Source organism: Myiozetetes cayanensis, unplaced genomic scaffold (genome assembly GCF_022539395.1).
Source record: "Myiozetetes cayanensis isolate MyiCay16 unplaced genomic scaffold, myiCay2020 scf4, whole genome shotgun sequence".
Taxonomy (NCBI): domain Eukaryota; kingdom Metazoa; phylum Chordata; class Aves; order Passeriformes; family Tyrannidae; genus Myiozetetes; species Myiozetetes cayanensis.
In genome coordinates, this window is record NW_026087631.1 from 41,483,516 (window position 1) to 41,505,799 (window position 22,284).

At 36.8% G+C, this 22,284-nt stretch overlaps 1 protein-coding gene across 1 annotated transcript in view; it reads right to left on the bottom strand.

The window, feature by feature from the left end:
* CCDC171 (coiled-coil domain containing 171) overlaps window positions 1-22,284 on the bottom strand; it is a 144,530-nt gene that overhangs the window by 96,509 nt on the left and 25,737 nt on the right. Inside the window, exons 8-11 of the mRNA XM_050329587.1 lie at window positions 21,712-21,872; window positions 15,846-15,984; window positions 5,807-5,909; window positions 1,560-1,663 (exon numbers count right to left, since the gene is read on the bottom strand). Of these exons, the coding sequence (XP_050185544.1) occupies window positions 1,560-1,663; window positions 5,807-5,909; window positions 15,846-15,984; window positions 21,712-21,872 (507 nt within the window). The remainder of the gene's footprint in view (window positions 1-1,559; window positions 1,664-5,806; window positions 5,910-15,845; window positions 15,985-21,711; window positions 21,873-22,284) is intronic.

Here is a 22,284-nt window from a genome sequence, read left to right on the forward strand (position 1 = left end):
TGGGGGTGAGGGTAATCAAGAAGGACAGAGCATTGCCCTTTCTGTGCACCATGAAGGTGCTCAGTGATCTCTGGCTCCATATGACAACTTCAGGGTCAGTCACACACAGTCCTACTGGGAAGTCTTGTGGCAGGTCATCTGTTGGTCCTGCTCTGCTTGCGATTTATTTTCCTTGACAGTTCATTCTTCTTTCTGTCAGAACACTGTCTTTGCTTTCTTAGAAGCCACCCCCTTGGTCTCCCCACTGCTGTCTCTGGCACAGTTTCACAACAAAGCACATCACTAAGCCAAAGCCTGCTGAGTCGACTTTTCAACTGTGCTGCCTATCACGTGACATTCCTCCTCCCAAATAACAATTCACTGTGGGTAATATGTTCCTAGTTACTCTTCAGCTTCCAGACTTGGGTCTCAGAAGAGTTTCATAATGACTATACACATCAGTTTTCTTATCTCACTGGGAGAAACTTAACAGTGCTTGCTGTTTAAAAAGTATAATTGTTTCCATGGTCACTTATTTTTGTGTCCATTGAACACATTCAAAGGTCTTATGGGAGACCGTTCTTTTCACAATAAAAGGGGCAAAGCTGATACACTTCTCCTTTTTTTTCTTTTCTTTTCTTTTCTTTTTAAATGTTGCGACTACCTAGACTATGCATTTGTCAAAACAAAAGACAAAACCTAGAAATGAAATATAGTACTGACATTTTTACAATCTTATCACACCTTGCCTTTCTGTATTTGCTAATTTTATTCAAAGATAAGCTAACTACAAGTTTGTACAAAAAGTTTTAATGGTGCAGTTAACTTCTCTCTGCAGCCTTTAAGGCCACAAATTTATAAAACATTTACACCCAAGAGGAGTAATTTAGTCACATTAGCAATACAAACAACAAAATAAATGCAAGACTGTGACTTCTCAGCCAGTGAAATAAAAATACAGTAGGACTGCAATGAAAATATCTGATTTTTTCATCTGTAAGAGTCCTAAAATTGAAATATTTCCATTATCCTCTCAGATAACTTAAAGAAAGTATTGTAGGGGTCATATCTTAAGTGAAAGGACAGCAAAATATCTCCAGAAGAGAATCCACAGAAAACACACTCTTTTCAGAAAATTACATTGTTTTTTAAAAAGTACAGGGGCACAATCATTTGTATAACGGAGAGCAATGACTAGTGAGGCTCAAGTGCTATGTATTTAGGAATATTGTGGTATATGCTGCCACACTCTTAAATCATCTTCTTTTAGATAAAATCTTAGATATTAATAGTTTCTTATCCTAAATATTTATTGAAAATAACCCCAGAAAGGTTTAACAAGAAAACAAAACTAAATTAAACTAGAAAGACAAAAAACTCTACTCCCTGTCCCCACAAATATAAGTGGAACTTCACTGTAGGGCAAGCTTAGAGAAATAGTAGTGACAGATTATTACTTTAGGTATACTTGAAGCTGTCAACTCAACATTCCCACTCTTCTGCCCTTTTTTACAAGCAAAGCATATGTACTGCTGCAGGCCAAATGCGATACATATAGAGCCAAACATTGCAAGTGTTACCTCATTAGAGGTATCTTCCAGCTTGTTCTGGTAAGCTGTCAAGGTACACCTCAAAGTCTCAACAACAGAGCAACTCCAAGGTTTATCTTTGTCGTTGCAAGCGCCTGAAGGAAAACACAGAATGAAAATTAAGGCTTAAAGCCACAGAGAGAAAACTACTCACCCTGGACGAGAAGTATTAAAATTAGTCAGGGCTTCAGTGACAATACAAAATACCGAACAGCAGCCTTGTTAGCCACAAGAGATGCAGCTGAATAGCCACACTCACAGCAAATATAGCTGAAAGACTGTAAAAGCTTTAATATAAGATATAGACCTGTAAATTCTGGATTACATTTACACTTAATGTATTTGGTATGCAGTCTCACATATAATTTCTACTGTGGTCAAGCCTGTGTTGTTCAGTCAGACAAGCCAACTTCAAAACCACACAATTAAACACTGAAAAGCATGTAGTCTGAAAGTTAAATATGTTATACTTCTTCTGACATTATTTTGCTGTTGTGACTAAGCCTGCCAATGCAGTACTTCATTCACTTAAAGCTTTACCGAGCCAAAGATGACAGAACTTAAAAACATTTTAAATTATTTTGAATTTCATTCCAAAGGAAATAGTATTTAAAAACTATTATCTGTCTACACAGTCCTACATAACTTTTCAATTACAAATCTGATATATCCATTATATACACACTACACTTATTTATCAAACATTTAGACAGAGACTTCTGATTTGGTTGCCTTAATTAAGGACACATGAACAAGTCTGAGCATTCCATAGACTGTACCACAATGCACTAAGAGAGCAAAACAACACTATATTGATCAAGAAGTCACAACACATCAGCTGATATTCAGTTTCCAAGAACAAACTTTACTCTTTTTTCTGGTGTTACATGTCAATACCAGACTATTGACAGACCATTGTTAGCATTGTTTATATTACTATGCAGCATGTATAAACTTATTTTGTAACTCTACATAATCAGGGAAAAGCAAAGTCTTAATAAAGGGACACCAGATCCCTCTGAATCCTAGAGATGTCCCAAATAGCAATGTGTGACACTTAGAATCAATCTAAGAATTCATAAAATTGGGCCTTTTATGAGAAATTTAGATTTCACCTTGAAGAAAGAGACAAGTAACACCTTACTATAATTTTTATCACTTAACCACAGCTATAGCTATGCACAGGACTCTACTCCAGTCTCCTCAGTTACAAGACCACCTTCTCACTGCTACCCATTGTAAGAACATTTTGCAGTGATCTTCTTGCACAAAAAAATGAACTACTATTCTTCCACACTTGTAGCTCTAGAGAAGTGGTAACTCACAATTCTCATTCAGTTTCAGATAATGCCTATTAAGTCAATAAAAGCATTATCTTCCATTGAATAGTTTTATCAAGGTGTCTAAATAATGTATCTTCATTTCTTAAGTCCCAACCTGCAAGGCTGTCAAAGAAACATTAATTTACATCAAGTTTGCCAAAACCAGACTTTTGACAATAAATTCTCCATGCTGTCACTCCTTGCCTTTGCCGCAATCCTGTTTCCAGGTAGCTCAGTTTGCCAACAGAAATACTAGATTCAACCTTTCTGCCCTAGCTGAAAACAAGTCTATGGTTAAATGTTGTCCATCTTCATACAACTGTGCAGGAGACACGCAACATAATCCAAATGGCACTCTGCTGCTGCAGAGGCACTATGCCAGCAGTAAGGAAAAAAAACCAAAAATAAAACACACCAAAAAAACAAACAAACAAAAAAACCAACACACAAACAAAACCAGACACAAAAATATCTTGAAGCATATGCCCAGTATTGTCTAAGAGTTTGAGGGTAGAATTTTGAGAAAATGCTAAGTTCAATAGAAGACTAGCAGGAAGCATACAAGTGAGTAAACTCTTAAACCTGCTACTCTGGACTTTTTGCTAGCAGTACTGGGCCTGGCTAGAATAGAGTTCATTTCCCTCACAGAGGTTCATATGGTGCTGTGTTTTACATTTTTGACTAAAACAGTACTGGTGGCCTGCATTAAATGGTGAGGCTAACTCAAAGCAGCTAATACTCTTTTTACTTTATACCCATCTCCCTTTTTTTCAATATTACTACAACCACAATCCTATTTTTCTTGAAATGTAGACAAACATACCTGAGAACAAATCCTGTTGCTGAAAAACTGCAAAATATGATAAACTGAACAGATACAAAAGGAAAGCATGCAAATAGTCTAATAACAATGTGGAAAATTTATAAAGGTCACTGAAAAAGGAGAAGACACAGATTTATGCTTGTTATTTTGGCATGTATAAAGAAAAATAGCTTTCTAAAATTCTTCAATTTTAAAAATATAAAGTCTCATCTTCTCTTTTCTATATAGCCCAGTAATCAGCACTTAAATCAAGGGGCTGGATCTTTAATATTGACAGATTTTTAAGTAGATCTCTCAACCCCTTGAGTTCAAAGTTGGAAACAAGAAAAAGAAAGACTGTCCGATCAGATGTGTCTCATGTAGCCCCTCACCTGCTAATCAGACTACAAAGATTTATTTAAGATTTTTACTTTTATTGGCACCTAGACATTCCCATTTTAAATATAATTATGATAATTTTTTTTAAATTTGAAGAAATATTCTACATAATACATTCATAAGTACACAAGAGTAATAATATAATAATGAAAAAGCATTAAAAATTAGGATTCACATTTAGAAGCATAGTAAATATGTAGAACAAATGTCTTAGTCAATATCTATTTTAATATTAGCTGTAAAGACTCAATCCACAGCACACCTATTTTACTATCTGCCTCAACAAAGCCTCTGCAGAGATGCTAAAGCTTAAAAAAAAAATCTCTTTAAATAAAATTTTCCAAAGTTTACCTCAAACAAAGCAAATTAATACTGAAGTTACTGTTATAGAAACAGGTCAAAGCTGTTCTCTGCAAAGTTTACCACCAGGGAGAAAGAAAACCTACCCAAAAGACAATTACTGATTTGGAAACTGCACTTTGGCAGCAGCATCCAGCTCCCGCCAGAATTGCTTAAGTCCCTTTGAGCATGTGGAAGAATTGGAAGGAATTGGCAAGAATGTGGAAAACATGCAATCTTAAAGAGCTTTTCAGACTGATGTATCTACGGTAAACCTATAGGTATTGCCCACAGGAATTACATTTATAATTACAGAATAAAACTGACACAGTTCCCAAATAAAAAAAAATCATATAACCCATGTGAGGAAACAAATGCATCACAGATTCAAGGACTTTTAAGGACAACAGAAATCTCAGGAAGTTGTTCCTTTATTGAAATTTAACAGTACCAAGCTGTAAAAAAAAAAAATCATTTTGTGAAGATACAAAAAATTGCATTTTCATTTGATGGTGTTGTACAACCCATTTATGTCTACTGCTGCTAAAATAGGCAAAACCAAATCATGATTTACATAAAATAAACCTGTTTGCTCTTTAAGCCACATTCTGCCTCTTTTCTTCCAGTTTACTTTCACTGTAAGTTGGAAGCATTTCATGTCTAGTATGTGTTTTTCTAACAGCAATTACACAGAAATATCTTTTATACAGAGTTTTAAATGAAGATTTTAAAAAGTGTACAATTTTCAGCTTTAAAAAATCACTAGCTTGATGTTTATTTTGTTTATGTTAGGCACTAATTCAAATATCTAACCAAGCAGCAGTTAATACATTATATATAAAGCCAAGTAGCAGTGACAACCACTGACTTTCAATTAATTTTAATGAAAACAGAGAAATATTTGTTCTGTATTAGATCAAACAAATGCAATGTAGTACTGGTCCACAATCAACTGTAAAAGTATTGTGTTATATCATATGTCCTACACAACCTTTTTGAATTTATGACCTTTAAGTTGCTGAAGGTTGCCTGAGAATTTGGCTCAGTTCAAGCAAAACATCTGTTCCCTTTGCAGGTATACTGTAAGGACTTTTTTCTCAGTTGGATTTAGAGCACAGCAAGTAAGCCCTTTTCTGACCGGCACATACACCCCAGCATTTGTATATCAAGTTCTGGGCTGACAACAGCAGGTCCACATTCCGTCACCCTCTCTCAGCTAGCAAGGCCATTTGACTGCTGTGAGAACTGCTCTTATCATGTCATCAAATCAAAGCATGGTGAGAAGAGGGAATGCAAGAGGCATCTGCAGAATTCCCACAATGTAGTGACTTTGGAACATTGACAGATGCATCTGTCATTTTATACCTTCAACTAACCTGCTGTCCGCTGGCCTGACATAGCAAAGCTGTCCAAGAGTAACTCCAGCTCTCTCATGTTGTTTTCATACGTCTCTGTTAGAAAGACCTGGTGTTTCTTGGCCTTTACTTGACAGGAGATACAGACAAGACAAGAGGGGGGCAGGGAAAGAAACACATTAAAATAGTAAACAGAAAAAATACATATCACAATGGTATATTTGTTTCCCTTTAAATCTGAATTCCTGCTATACTTCTTATTACACCTCTTCTTGAGCTGAGATATCTAACACGACATAACAAATAAGTAACAAAGAACCCTGAAACACACTTAAAATAAAACTAAAGGCTTCAGATACTCAAAAGAAAAACAAAAGACGGTCACATGAAAACTTAGTCTTGATCATCTCCTGCTTCAAAAATATCTTAATGAACTTTAAATTCTGCCCATCTATGCAAGCAATGAAATCTATTGTTACACCCTACAAGGACATCCAGAAAGACACCAAACTACTGGCAGACAGGCTAGAAATCCATGATTTGGCACTCAGTCAAATCCCACACCTATTCTCATTGCAAACCTGCCTACTTCAATTGTTAATATCTTCCATACTAGACAGTGATTTCTTCAAGACCAAAATCTCGTCCTTATGCATGGAATATAAATCAGCAGAGTTCTTCATCAACTTCTACTGAATTTTCTAAAAGAAAGTAGTCCACTAAGTGCAGCCTAATGTTCAAATCAAGACACTGACTTTATTCTGAGGGCAGAAAGGTACTAAAGCAGATTTTTTAATTGCTAAAATAGAAAGACTGTATCAAATCATTCCTTCAATTTATAACCAAGACTATAACTTGCAGTTTTCAAAGACATGCAGCTGTAATTCCAGGTAAGACCAAGGTCCTTTTGGGTATATGCAGTTTTGACTTCTCAAAGAAATGTACAGTTCTAGCTGCCAACCGACAAAAAGCAATACATTTCATTAATTTAAAAAACAAACCCAAAAATAAACACCAACCAATGAAAACCAACCACTCCTTCACCCCCCCTCCCAATTCCAGAGGAAATCAGATTTAAATAATTTCACTATTTTCTTATGACAAAGGTTATGCTCAAAGATGTCTCGTGACTTTCAAATGCTCAATTTATTTACATTCTATATTCTAAAACCTATTTGAGTAATTTCCATTTCTACTTGGTAATGGAAGATTAACCTTTTTTTATTGAGAAAAATCCTACTGTTTTCTATTATATCTATAAACTATTGCTTTAGTTATGCTTCACTGCATGTCAAAGGATCCAGGCATTTTCTCATGTGTGGGAAACATCCTCCCCAGGAAAACTGTTACATACTGCTAGCATATAACTGTCAGGATAAAAACCCAAGAAATGCACTTAATTCTCTGCAGTGTTCTTCACTATTCAGCTAAATATTTTATAAATTTGCCTTACTCTTTCAATTTTAATTATATGTACTGTATATCAACTAATATATTATTCATATGTGTATTTCAGTGTTAGGTCCCCTGTAGCATTTACATGCCTTTCCTTGTGTGAGAGTTTGTACTACAGTTCATAAAGATTTTCAAAACCACTTCTATATATTGAAAAATAACTAGATTTAATTCTTACTCCATAAAATTACTTATATAAATAGATCTTGTAAATGCTAAGATACAGTAAAAATATTTTATGGCATGCAAGCACATTAAAGTAATTTGCTGTCATGTACTGATATCATCCTAAACAAGAAAATATAACAATATATAAAATCACAATAAAATAAATACTTTTTACATAAACCATGCCAGCACAGAGGTCAGAATAAATCTTCCCAGAAAAACATTTTCCCATGGAAAAGTCAAATGTGAGAATTTTTTTCAATCCCCTCATCCAATTTTTTTTGTTTAGTTAATTTACCATAATGTAGCCAGCATATTTCAGTCTATACAGCCTTCACCACTTCTCTGTGCTTTATTTGCTAACTGCTCCTAAACTCCCTAAGCCAATTTCATTCTCTTTCCCAACAGCAATAAAGACCAAAAGGAAATTCCTTAGACTAGCTAGTTTCTCTACATTTGAGCTGCAAAATATATGGCATCTTTCCATTTTGACTTCCATTTTCTATCACTGTCCCCATTATCAGAAATTGAAGAAAAAACACTGTAAACTACAGTGCTGAAAATCCACGCACAGATTAAGAGTCCAAAGGGTCTAATACTATTCTGATTTCTTATGCCTCACTGACAGGTATCTAATAAGAATGTACAAAGTCATAAAATCATGGAACATGAATTTAAGCTGACAGGACCTCTGGATGTCATCCAGTCCTGCTCCCCACTCAGAGCAGGGTGTGCTCCAAGCCAGCTTAGGTTGCTCTGAGCCTTGTCCAGTCAAGGTCTGAGTATCCTCAAAGATGGCCCTCCAAGAAACCTGCTCCAATATCTCACAATCATCACCATGAAGGTTTTTTTTCCCCTCTTACAGGTAATTAGAATTTCCCTGTTTTCTCTCATACTTCCACTGGATTCATGTAAGGAGAGCACAGCTCCAGCTTCTCCATAAGCACCACTTGATAGTTCATAGCAGTAGCTGTTATCCCCTCAGTCTTCTTCAGTCTGAACAAATACATGGAGTATGCATAATGCCTCACTCTGAAAAGGAAAATGGAGTCCACAAGTGTTGAGTGAAACGTAATCCATTGCAGATGCCAGATTCAACTATTCCAGGAGATATAGTTACATCCTTCTCAACAACTTCATCCATTGACATGTTTGTGGGGATGCTATTCCTGTAGAACTACAGGAAAAGTAGTGTGTTACCTGATTTCCCTTTTGGGAAATCAAAATTGCTGAAGCCTTTACTTAAACAGAGTTTGCTTCACAGACCACATTAGTAGAAACAGGTGAAAGAACATTTGTGAAGGAAGGCTTCTGCTGACTTTGCTTGACTTCCTGCAGAATGGACCATTCTTGACCCTGGAAGCGATCCTTGAAAATTACATTGAAAATCAATGGCAAGAGTATGGATACACAGGGAACTCCTGACTAAATTCAAATATTAACAGGAAGCATAAAGAGGGTCGAGGAGACATAGTGACCTGGGAAAAATACCTAGAGGAATAGCATAAAAGGATATGGTTAGGAATGCCAAAATCCACCTAAAGTTGAATCTAGCACGGGATTTGAAGAATAAGAGGAAAAGCTTCCTGAAGTGTATCACTAGCAAAAGCAAGCCTAGGAAAAATGTGGGCCAACTGCTAATGAGGCAGGAATCTGATGACTACAATGCAGAAAAAGCCTTTTCAATGCCTTTTTCATCTCAGTCTTTACTGGTAGAACTTGTCTTTAGGAATCCCAGGTCCCTGAGAGCTGGGTAAATTCTTCTTGTGAAGTTTCCATGGACACTTGAGAATTTAAAATTCTCAAAATATACTAGGAATGTTTCCTATATTCCCCAAAGACAATTCCATCCTTCACAAAATATTCCACACTGGAGGGCAGAAGCCAAACACCACAGGAGCAAAATCATACTTTCTGAGCGCAGAATATACACTGAATTTTAGCGTATACAGTGCTTCCCTTTATATCCTTAAGACAGCTCCTATTATGACAAAACAACTCAGAGGACAAAAGACTTCTGGTAGAAAATGTGCTTGGCAATATATTTATTTAACCATCAATTTCAAAACCTAACTGCACTTCTACAGAAATTAAATAGAAGCCAAGTATTTTCATGAAATGTACTGTGTGCCCCAACCAGAAGAAAATCTTTCTTCCAAATACTTTGTATCCTTATCTATAAGGATAACCAGAATTACCAGAAAAACCTATTACTTAAAAAATTATTCTACTCACTGTCAGAATTGAATTAGTCTTCCACAAGAAGATTACTTTTATATTTGATTAGTATTTATATTTATCTGGGCAAATTTGTACTACCTTGGTTGTAGATATATTTTCCTTAACTACCAGAATTTGACTTTGATATCATTCCTATTACAATACCTATTCCAATATAAAAATGAAATTTTACAAAATTCCATTTTACAAAAGCCATAGTTGACTAAAATAAATGCAAACTCTATGCATACTTCTAGGACAGTCCACACGACCTGATGCTGCAAATGTGTGTATGTATCTCAAGTTAATAATTTTTAAAAATAAACATGTGGGATTTGAGGTCTTACCTTAATAAAACTCCAGCAGTAGTACACAGGGAATTGGGGTCCCTTCCCGCAATGAACTGCCATCATTACTGAGGAACTTTCTTTACTTTGTTTACGTGTACAAGGTGCTCCAAGGGGCTCTCTTGCACATGGATTAATTCACTCACTCAGTTTGCAGTACAAATCCCATGTGGTGATGGAAGAGTAAGTGCCAAAGCCAGAACTATCCACACAGCCATCAAAGAACAGTGTGTTCAGACACCTCTTGAAAAGCACTTATGTACATTCTTTAAAAAAGTATCAGAATGTTTACCAGGCCTAACCTTGGGGGCAGCAAATCAAAGCAGAAATAGGTTCCAAATGACTGCTCTACAGTTCATAAAAAGCAGGTTTTACTCAAGTGATGTCCAGTAAAGAAGAATAGTGGCACAAATTTTAAGCAACCAGGCATAAACGGTAGCATAAAAACCAAACCAAAACAAAAGCAAATCCTCACTGACCATCTCCCTCCTTGGGCTACTATTTATTTTTAATTAAGTTATCTAACTACTAGATACTTAATAGATTTTCTTAATTTTTTTATATTAGCTAGAATATTCAAAATTCTATAGAGGAGTCTATCCATATGTAAATTAAATACAACCTCTCAAGAAATTAAATATCTCTGAAATAAAATTAATCACAATGCCCAAGTTTTAATGGAACTATTCTTATCTTTTAAAGAGAGATTTGTAACAACCTTTGGTGGAAGAGAATGTTATGAAGTATATCTCCGGGGTTTTGGGTTTGTTTTTTTTCAAGGTAGAAAAAATTTTTTGAGAACTGCAACTTTAAAAGCATTTTTTAGGTGTCTGTCTTACAACACTGGGACATCACAGTTTGAATGACCTCTGCAGAATAAACTACAAAATTAGTTTCTTTGCAGATCATTTACGCTTCAGATGGACTAGTCTTCTAAAATTAGGACAATTACAGAAATAGCTCCTAGGAACACTCTACCCCTGCGCTAAGGCAAGAAAAACAGGAATCAACACAACACTTAACAGTCATTAGGAAAAAATTAATGAGGACTGTGTATCAGGGGGTTTTTTAGTTAGAAAAAAAATGCTCTGTCCACAATAAATTGTCATTTACATAATTATTTACAATAATTGACATTTACATCTTTGCCATCATGTACCAGTTTCTACTCCATAAATTTGCAAAGAAGAATCATAATTTTCAGGGTGATTCACTGTCTCTTCAATCAAGACTCAAGACACTTCTGTTAAAGAACACTGGTTAATGTGCAAGTCCAGGAAACAGATTTTCAAACACTTCTGTTCTGACATTCAGCTTATGATAACCTACAAGGCTTTTACAGACAACTCAGACATAAACAGCGCATGACTGCAGATGTGGCTGTAAGAGAAAGATTTATATGCCACAGGGAAAAAGACAGGCTACGTGTAATCTATTATACCACTTATAAACAAATCATGCTGGTTCTGATAGAATTTATACAAAAGAGAGGAAACGAATATACACTTCTTCCAAATTAAAGGAATTTATACTAAACTACAATATTTGAATTAATTCACTTTCCTAATACGCATTCTGGTGTACTGGCAAGTTCCCCAAATTTCAATATGCATTTCTCATAAAATAAAAGTTTCACATCTCCTGCTTGGCCAGTACTAGGTTTTAGAAATGTAAATATCCTGAGTAACTTAAAACTACTAAAGACACCTTTTATTCTTTTCTGTGGGACAAGTATACAGCTGAGGCTGTTTCAATTTAGAACAAGTCCTGAATCACAATGGCCATTCTTCTAAACTCCTATTCTTGGAGCCAAAAATTTCTAAAAACCCTAGCTAGAAATAATGACAAGCTTGAGACCAATTTCCTCAGAAAAACATAATGGAAATCTTGAGAGCCTGCTCATGCTGAACATTCATAGGCAATTTTGTTTGATAGCACAAGATCCTATAACATTTGATCCATGCAAATTTCTGGCAAACTTCTGCTGCATGCTGTTATTTAAAATTACAAGCATCATTACTATATGTTCAACTGACCCATTAAGGAAAAGAAAAGTACCTTCTCATGTAAAGCTTCAAAATAATTTTTGTGGTATATCTTCAAATTATTTTACAAACAAAAACATTAATTTGTATGGTAACTAGTGTGAGAAACCAATTTAAGATTATCACACTGAAGTGGAAAGGACATATTCAGGATGTCTAATAATAGTACAAAATATAAAAAAGTAATTAACAGGTGAAGAAACCAGAAGAGGGAAATTAAGGCAAGAGAACACACATTTTCACAGAATTTTAGTATGGGTATAGGGAAGCCTAATAACAGTATATTGAATTAGTTTCTGCTATAGCCTTCTGCTTTTTGATTTTGGGAAGAAAAATAACAAAAATCTGTTCCAGACTGAGTAAACAAGACCACACACAGACACTCCTGCTTCCCAAATAAATACAAAAGTCTTCAGGAAATATACAAAGCCATCCAAGGTGATAAAAAATCTAATCCCATAGGGACCACTATTACAACTCCTCAGAAAATGAGTATTTTTATTACCTGTCAAGACAATCTTGTGGTTTAAAATCATTCCAGTAAAACAATTAAAACAACAGGCTCTATGAACATGACATTTCTTTCAACTGGGACAATCTGTTTTGCTTTTGAATACATCATTTAATACTGTTGCCATTACCAGAAACCTTGAACATGAACAGAATTCTGTCCTGAATTCTTTTCAGGTTTAACATACTTTTACTAAGGAATTCTTCTTTTTATTCCTTTTTTGCCTGATAAAATACTTTTTTCCGGTTGACTTAGAGCAGTAAATGTCTTTTAATACTTTCATGCTTGCACTGAAGAAACTTTCTTCTACCAAAAGAAAAAGGGTTTTTACACTTTATTTTTCTTCAATTTATTAATTACCAATCCATCTGGAAAGTGGAACACACTAAGACAACGTATGGAATAACTCCATCAACTGAAGAGAAGACACCAACAAATCTGAAGACTCCCTGTGAGACACTGGATTATTATATTAATTATTGGTTCATACCAACTCAAGTGTGGGTGGGGGGGGGAAGGGGTAAGATTGGATTTCATGAAGGTGAGGTGATGCCCTGTCCCACACCCCAGCCCCTTGGAGCCTCCTTGGGCACCCCCACAGCAGTTGTCAGTCACTGGACATCAGGAGCACTGCCCACACCACACCCCAGAGTCCCTGGCCCAGCCCCACATGGGCTGGAACACAGGGAGTCCCACCTGGGGGTGGGGGTGTGGCCATAGGGGGCCAAGCAAATAAAGGCAGCAACCTGAGCTGGCTACATTTGTTTGGACCCTGCCACCTGGACAGTGGGAGCTGGACTTTCACAGGACCCTGGTGGTAGCTATAAATTTTCTCTTTTTCTCTTTCTTTCTTTACTACTTCTTCTCTTAATCTACTTTCTTGATATTTTGGGTTACTTGAGACCACATGGGTTGGATTTGGCTAAACTGTATGTATTAGCATGTGCTAAGTCAATGCTTCGTGGAATGTTTTAATTTGGTTGCATGTTACCCTCTGAACTTTTGCCAAGATCTCTTATTTCCTAAAGTTTACCAGTAAAGTACCTCCCGAGAAAACATGTGTGACTTTTCTCCTTTGCACTCTCTCTTAAGGTGTTAAAAGAATTGAGGGCTCTTGTAATAATCCAGAGGGTGGATATTGTTGGAGCATTGCATATTTATTTAAAGTAAAACCCTCTGGTGAGCTCATAGCCTGGGGCCTGGGGTCTTACACTCTCTGATGCAGGTCTCTGCTCCTACTCACTGATTAGCACAGTGCCTGTCGGTAGCAGGAAACAGACCTCAATTACCTTCTATACTCACAGCTCCTAGGGAGATGAAGAGGAGAAATTTGCAGGTTTACATTGGCTTTGTGGAGCCCCTGGTGGTCTAGTGGTAAAGGCGCGGCGCTATCACCGCCGAGACCCGGGTTCGATTCCCGGTCAGGGCCACTCCCGGGCAGGTGGGGCTCGTTAGCCCTTAAAAAGGCAATCCATCTACGTCCTGAGGACCTCGCTGCCACCGTCCAAGCTCGCTTGGCCCCGGCAGATGAACCTTAGGATTAAAGGGTGGGCTCAGTTCCGCGCACACTGTGTCTCACCTAAAAAATCCAATGCGCAGGCTGGAAGGTGTAAAGACCTTCCCCGGATCTTCGCTCGCGAAGACTGGCCATTATTTATTTATTATTATTATTGGCTTTGTACAGAAAGACTGCAAATGATACTACACAATGAAAAGACAAAAGTTTTCCTAGCTCATACAATCATGGAATCATAGAATGGCCTGAGTTGGAAGGAACTTTAAAGTTCATCAGGTTCTAATACCTCTGCTGTGAACAGCAACATCTTTCACTAAACTCTGCGCCCCATCCAACTTGGTCTTGAACACATCCAGAAATGAGACATGCACAACTTTTCTGTTGTGAAAACAACCTGTTCCAGTGCCTCACCACCCTCACAGTAGAGAATGTTTTCCTAATATCTAATCTAAACCTTCTTTCAGTTTGGAACAATTCCCACATGTCCTATCACTTGTAGGCTCCTTTCAAGCACTGGAAGACCGCAACTAGGTCACCCTGAAGCCTTCTCTTCTCCAGGTCCAATAATCCCAATTCTCTCCGTCTTTTCTCATAGCAGAGGTTCTCCATCCCTATAATCATCTTGGTGGCCTACTCTGCACTTGCTCCAACAGGTCCATGTGCTTCTTTTGCTGGAGACCCCAGAACTGAATGCAGCCTCCAGGTGGGGTCTCACCAGACCAGAGCAGAGGGGCAGAATCCCCTCCCTCGACCTGCTGGCCGCGCTGCTTTTGATGCAGCCCAGGATACAACTGGCTTTCTGGTTTGGAGCTCACATTGCTGTGAGCCTCTCATCCAACAGCACCCGTCAGGCCTTCTCAGTAGGGCTGTTCTCAATCAGTTCATCCCCCAGCCTGTATCAGGGTTGCCCTGACCCAGGTGCAGCACCTCACACTTGATCTTGTTAAACCTCATGAGATTCCCATGGGCCCACTTCTTGAGCTTGTCCAGGTACCTCTGGATGACATCCCATCCTTCAGGTATGTCAAGTGAACCTTTCAACTTGGTGTCATCTGCAAATTTGCTGAAGTTGAACTCAGTCCCTTCCTTTATTATATTTCATCATTAATGAAGACATCCTAAAATTTTTGCTTTGATCCTACTGCTATAAAATAGGATGGCAAAAGTTGTTATTCAAAGTTGAGGTGGATAGAGACCATGGAAAGGCCCCAGCTGGTCATATAAAAGGAGAAAGATTTCAAAAAATAAACCTGTAAGATACATCCAACCTGCCAAATGCACATCAAACCAAAACAAAAAAAAAACCAAACAAAAAATCCCTCCATTTTCTCACCTTCAAACAAGCCATTCTCAAACAATTTTTGCAGTCAAATGCTTGCACTAAAACCATATGAAATAAAAGTAAACAAGCCTACACTGGTAGCTAATCAAGCTTCAGAGAAAAAAGCCTGGATAGAAAGATGGAATGTTCTTTGCACAAAATCATAATCCGTACCTACAAACGGCCTTCTTCATTAGGTATGCAAATAGAATTTACTCTTCGCTCATAGCCATACTTTTAAAATGATTGTTTTCTTCAAATAACTCTTCAGATAAATACTTAGTGTATCACCTAATGTGCATTTTTGAACTGGCTTCTCCAGTGTATTAGCTACATTTACTCATGTTTTACAAAACAAAGTAACATTAATGACACAAAAGTAGATTTATTCCACAGCCCAGCACAACAAATGTAGATTATATTCACAGTATGTTTAAAAAACCCTAAGCAAGAAGTGCCACAGGCCTTTTGTCTTACCGTTGCAAGATCCTCCTGTAATTCTCTGCAGGTTTTTTCAGTATTCCCTAGTCTGTCAGAGAGGTCTTTAATTGCCTTCTTCTTTTCCTCAATCACTTCTTTCATTTCATTGTTTGAGGAGAAACACTCTCTTTCTAATCTGGAAAGTTTCAACATTAGAACATTTTTATCAAAAATATTTTTGTCAAGTATACTGTGTACTTTTAAAAGATACTCTACGAGTATCACACATATCAGACTAGCACCTGATATGTAATCATACCGCTTCTGAAGCTGCTTGCCTTATTTTTTCTTTGACTAAGAAACTTACATATTCCTTCTAAGAAAGACTTTTCAGGTATGGTTACATTCTTTTCCATTACCAAGGCTTGTGTTAGACTTCCAGTCATAAATTCATTTGATCATTTGGATATAGCTTCCAAATTACACATAATAAACAGAACTCATTGTATTTTAATTAATGCTTTAGTACTCTTCAGAAAGACTATGTCATATCCTGCATCATCAACCCCGATTTCAAGTACAAAGCTTGCTTCTAAAGTTCCCATGTACCTTGCTATATTCTTGCCCTATTTCTGACCATGACAAGGTTAATTTTTGCAGTGGCCAGGAGGGGGCATGGCTAGGACCTGAACGCTATTCTATACCACCTCAACTCATTTTCTAGACACAGTGAAGGGCTCCCTTCCCTGGCAGAGGGAATAGCCAGGTATGGTCATGGGCTTCCACAGTGAGCAACTGCATGTGAATCATTCACTTTTTTTTTTTCCTGCTCATTCTGGCATTAGTATTGTTGCAGTTACAGTTTGTTGTCTTATTTCATTGCTGTTTCCAGTAAATTGTTCTTATCTCAACCTGTGACCTTCAGCTTTTGTGCCTCCAATTCTTGTCTTCAGCCCACTGAGAAGGCAGGGGAGGGGGGTGTGGAGAAGATCAAGGGACATGTGGTTTGGAGTGTTTCACTGGGAACACTAAATTGGGAAATACCATTCCTAAACCACGACAATTCTACTCAGAATGGCATGACTTCAAAAGCAGCCTATCCAAATTTTTGAACAGCTCTTGTTTGTATCAGTCCTCCTGGTACTCAGGAAAACAAATATACAGAAAACCTGGCATGGATAAAAAGGCAACTCACGAGAAAACTACAAGGCCAAATAACACCATATAGGGAACACAGCCAGGGCCAGGAATCCAAGGAAAAATTTAGAAGGATTGCCTGAATATGTGGAGCTGGTGTCAGAAAAGTCACCTAGACTTAATTTTTGCAGAAGATGAAAAAGACAACAAGAAGAGATTTTATCACAGTTAAGGTAGGAAAGAAAACATAGACAGGATTCTAGACAAACGGCTAAGGAGATGGCCATCATCATACTCAGGGGCTGAAATACATGTAAGAACTGAGGGAACTTGGTATGTTCAGCCTAGAGGGGAGATAACTTCAGGGTTTGTAACAGGTCCCCCAATACCTAAAAGAAGATTATCAAGAGGATGCAGCCAGTCACTTCAAGCAATGTTCAGCTACAGAACAAGAACAGAATCCAAAGTGGTTCAGCCAAGGAGAAACATTTTCCAACATAATGACAATTAAACAGTGGAACAGGTTCCCAGAGAGGTTGTATCACCTCCATTCCCCAGGTTTGCAAGACCTAAGTGGATGAAACCCTGAGCAGTCTATCTCATAGCTAATACTGGTTTGAGCAGCAAGTTGGACTCAGATCTTCTGCAATTCCTTTTAACTTGAACTAATCTCTGATGTAACTCTCAGCAGTAAAAACATCCAGGTCTCACTCTTTTCTTTTTCTCTTCTCCTATCACTCCTATCTCACTAGAACTGAAAGTAACACAATGGGCTCAAGGTTCTTCCAACTTTGAAGCTTTTGAATCAATATTGTAACTTTCTGATCTATTTCCCATAGATCAATCTGTCTTTTTAGCTGAAGAACTATTTCTTATAGTCTTCCAAATATCTATGTGCTTCTGCATCAGCCTGGTTGATTTTTTGAATTAGCTGTAGATGGTTACTTATTATTCTTCTAGAACTTGCCTGTTTCAGCCCCCCAAAACAGCTCCCACTCTCACAGCTTTTGGAAAAACAGCAAAAGCAGTTCCAAATTATTCTATGTCATGTTCTTAGTCTTCAAGAAAAGTAAATTCACACAGAGACCCAAATCCCATGTTGTCTCCAATTTAAATAGTGCTACTGGGTTCTGAGCTAATTAATAAATTATGCAACCCAGAAAAGCCTGTTAGTGTGGTTTTAGTTATTACAACTATCTTTTTTGTGAGAAAATAAAAAATTATGCAACCCAGAAAAACCTGTTTGCTTGGTTTCAGTTATGACAACTAACTTTTTTTCTGAGAATATAAATTCTCATAGCATTGCAGAGCTTCCAAGTTTGGTATTATTTACATACGTCAAGTCCAGCTAAAGAGACATACAAGTGTTCTAGCACAACAAATGAAAGTCTCTAAGACTTTCCTTTGGCTAAAGCTTAAAGACAATTCGTGCAGCTCCTCTAGAAAAATAGAAAATATGTTTGGATGCCAAACTATGGCTTAAAAGAAAAAGCCAAGATCCTGACATTGTCTGAAGTCCAAGGACCAGAGCCTTCAAAGGTAAGTAGATCAAAGGCTCTTGTATTCTCTCTGAAGGTGTCTGGTGAAAGCAATCACTGATATTCACCAGTGCTACTAAGACTTGTGTGCTTCAAAGAATAACAAGGGCACAGGAAACCGATGAGTCAGTACATGCTCACCCCACATAATTACCTCAAGAGAACTGAGCAGATTAATGTCCACCTCAGAGAAAGCTTGACCTTCACTACCTATCTTTAAAGAGGTCTGGAAATTTCGGTGTCTGGACTAACAAAATTTTAGGGATAGGCTGTTCAGGTTTCTTCAAGTTCTGTTAACAAAACCACTAACTGTTTTAATTGTGTTTTAAGTGTGTTTTCATTCTCTGAAATTACAGAGGACAATTTGCTCTCAAAAAACTCAGTACGCAGAAGTTGCTCAGAATAATTACCTGAATCAACACATGATTGCAAATAGTGAAAAGTATTGTTTGGATATTAGCCTACATTTGTTCTCATATCCAGTTAACAGAACAGTTGTTTCAGGTAGGCATAAATTCTGTTTTATACCCTCTAAGATAGGGCAAAGAAAAGTTGAACATAATTGTCCTGTTTAGAGGAAGAAGGCAAGGTTTTTTAAGGTTCATGTTGTATTTTAGAAACACAAGTACTTACTTCTCTGTAAGCAGTGATATTGACACATCTATGGCAAATGCTACCATAACTGTAAAAACTGTATTTCGTAGTCTTAGCCACAACAAATACACATTCTCAAGTATTTTGTGCAGGAATTCCAAACAATGAAATACAGTGCCTAAAAAAACTCTTTTTTTTTCTTTTTTGAGGGTAAGGTCTTTGTTTAAGAGTTCTTCCCATTTTTAAAAAACTTTTGTGCATCAAAAATATCCTAGAAATAAATCCCTTCAGTTCTCAAAGAAACAGCTTCATACATGTAGATAAAATATTCTCATAAGGAACAAAACATTATTGAATGCACAATGCAATTCAATATCTAACCATTATGCTTACATTGGTCTGAATAATCTAATACAGAAAAATATCTTTAAGAGTTTCTCAAAGACTTAATTGGAAAATTACTACTTATGGATGTTCACAGTTTTTAACTAAAATATTTAAAAAACAGATCTTGTAGTAAGACTTGCAAAGTTCTAATGATTTGGAAAATTCCTCAAGAGATGTTTAAGCTTCCATTAAAAATGCTGCTAATTAGCTTATATTTTACCTCTATTATCATCTCTTGATTTTCAGAACATATTTACACTAACAGCTGCCTGACTGACTACAGAAAACAGCCATGTTGAAAAGATTTTTTTTTTCTAGACTGAAAACTACTCCAGCTTAACAAGCATCAGACAAAAAACACTAAAGAAGCTCCAGGTTTCACTTGAGGATGATGAATCTGGCTAGTCTAACCTCAAAAACATAGATGAACCTTGGAATATCAGACCTTGGGAGAAGTGAAAAAAATGGTTCAAGAACAAACACAGGAAGAATATAGTTCAAGAAAGCGTTCGTAACATCAATTTTTTCATATTTTCTGTACCACTTAAATATGGAAAACTATCAGAAAGAAAAGAAAAAAAACACAAGACCAGACTAAAAAAAAAAAAAACACAACACATATTCTCTGTAAGAATAAGAAGTTACTTACAAGAAAAACTCGGACAGCGCAAAGTAGCCTGTAAAAGTAGCCTGTAAAAGTAGCCAGTAAAACTACTGATCCAACAGCCATTCCGCCATTCCTCCGAAAAAGGCTGTTTTGAACACGAAGAAAGGTGTTCTTTTTAAAACCAAGCAACCAAAAAGGAATAAAATGTCAAATCAATGGTATAGGCCTTCTCCAGTTCAAGAAAAGGCCAAGAATTTGGTATTAGTTTAGTGTTATGTATTTGCTGACAGAGAACTCATGCTCAAAGCAAAAACAACCACAAAGGATAATATTACAGCTTAATTAACTGACAATAGAGAATTCAGGACAATAGAGAATCTTGAAATAGGCATACTCAGTTTCCCACCTGTGAAGACTGCAGTCTTCCTGAAGCATCACTTTACACTACTATCATAATGTATTTCACACATTTTCCCAATTTTTTATCACAAAAACTGTTTCTTTTTCTTTGAGAAAAAAGTTTTCACTTTCACTTCAGTTAACCTAAATGCACAGTCTTACATTCAGACCTCTTCTGATCTTATTTTAATGAAGAGCTCTAAGATGTTTATAATACAGCATAGGTTTCAACTATGTAACTAAAAACATCTCTGTAAGCATGAGTATAGAAAAACTCTCTCAGGCCACAAACTTCCTTTTTTGTAGGGAAATCAGTTTCTTTTTTCTCCACTACTGCTTGTATAAATAAGTCACCATAAATACCTTTGTGTACAGACCCCCATAATCCTAGATTGAAAGAGATGCCAACTCTGTCATTTCCAAGCCATTCTACTAGCTTGAGTCTCTTCCCACACACCCCCTGTATTCCACCCCCTGTATGTCTTAAACTCCCTCTTTCCCTAAATTTAACCAACTGCTATCCTGTATTTCACCAACTCCTCAGTTCTCTGTCTTCCAACACCATTCTTCTTCCTGACATTTTTTCACCCCAATATAAACTTGGTTCAGCCAAGGAAGAAGACTCAGTACAGTGCATCCTATATCTGCCAGGGGAACATAGCAAAGCCATTCTTCCAAAAACCATCTACTACCACAGACACAGCAGATTGCTCTGAGCAGGAAAAGAATCCCAGTAATTTCATCTGCTCTCATACACTTAATTCCTTTTTCTAGTTTTTGTTACCTAGTTAAAACTTTCCACCATCATTCAAAAGTTGAAAATGAAGATAATTCACTATAAATTACACACAACTTCTAGACAGGACTCGGAAAGATTCATGTAGCTCACTGAAAAATAGCATTTGCATAATAATGTAAGTTTATACTGAAGAAAAAAAAAATCCATTCTAACCCTGCTACGTGTGCTTTCTCACACACCTACCAAACTTACAGGAGACAGGATCCTACTATAACTATCATTTTCAACGGTTTTGCTTTGCCAATTAATCAGTAACAGATCAGTTACTTTATCTGCCAACCATAGGTTACTGGTATGGACCTGTTATTATTGGAACGTCAGGTTCTGAACCTTGGTTTGGTTTGGGAAATTACATCAGATTCTGTTGTTTTATACTGACTGAACACTACACAAAATGTAAACTATTAACTGGTAATCAAGCTGCCTACTGTTATTTTGCAATGAATTTAAAAGGAAACTTACACATTGAGTTTTTCCAAGTTCTCCTGGGCATTGTGTTTTTCTCTCTCATATGCATTTTCTAACTCTTTGAACGCTTTCCTGATCGTTTCTAAATCTGAAAGAGCTTCTGCTCGTCTGTATTTTTCCACACGCACAGCTTCTTCAAGTTCTTGAATTCTTAACTACCAAGTGATAAGAAAGCAATTAAACCAAGTTAGGAAAGATTATGATCTTTAATGATGGTCTGTTTTGCTTTACAGGAGACTATATTCTATAATTCTACATAGAAACCTATACACACGAAAAAACTTTGAACACATGTAAAAATGTAGGAATACATAAAGTTCAAAACTGAGACAAACAGATACGCTGACCAAAAGTACTTTCTGTTCTCATTTGGAGGTGTCTAGCTTTTCCCATTTTCCTGAAGTTTTCCAGAAGAATTCTATTTTTTAAATAGACATGGAAGTGTGGGACTAACAGTAAAGGCTATGCTTCCTCTCAGAACAAAGCACACTTCAAGCTTGTTCATGTATATAAGCAAGGAAGAAAAATTCATCAGTTATTCACCCATAAAAGACAGGTCTCTCATTT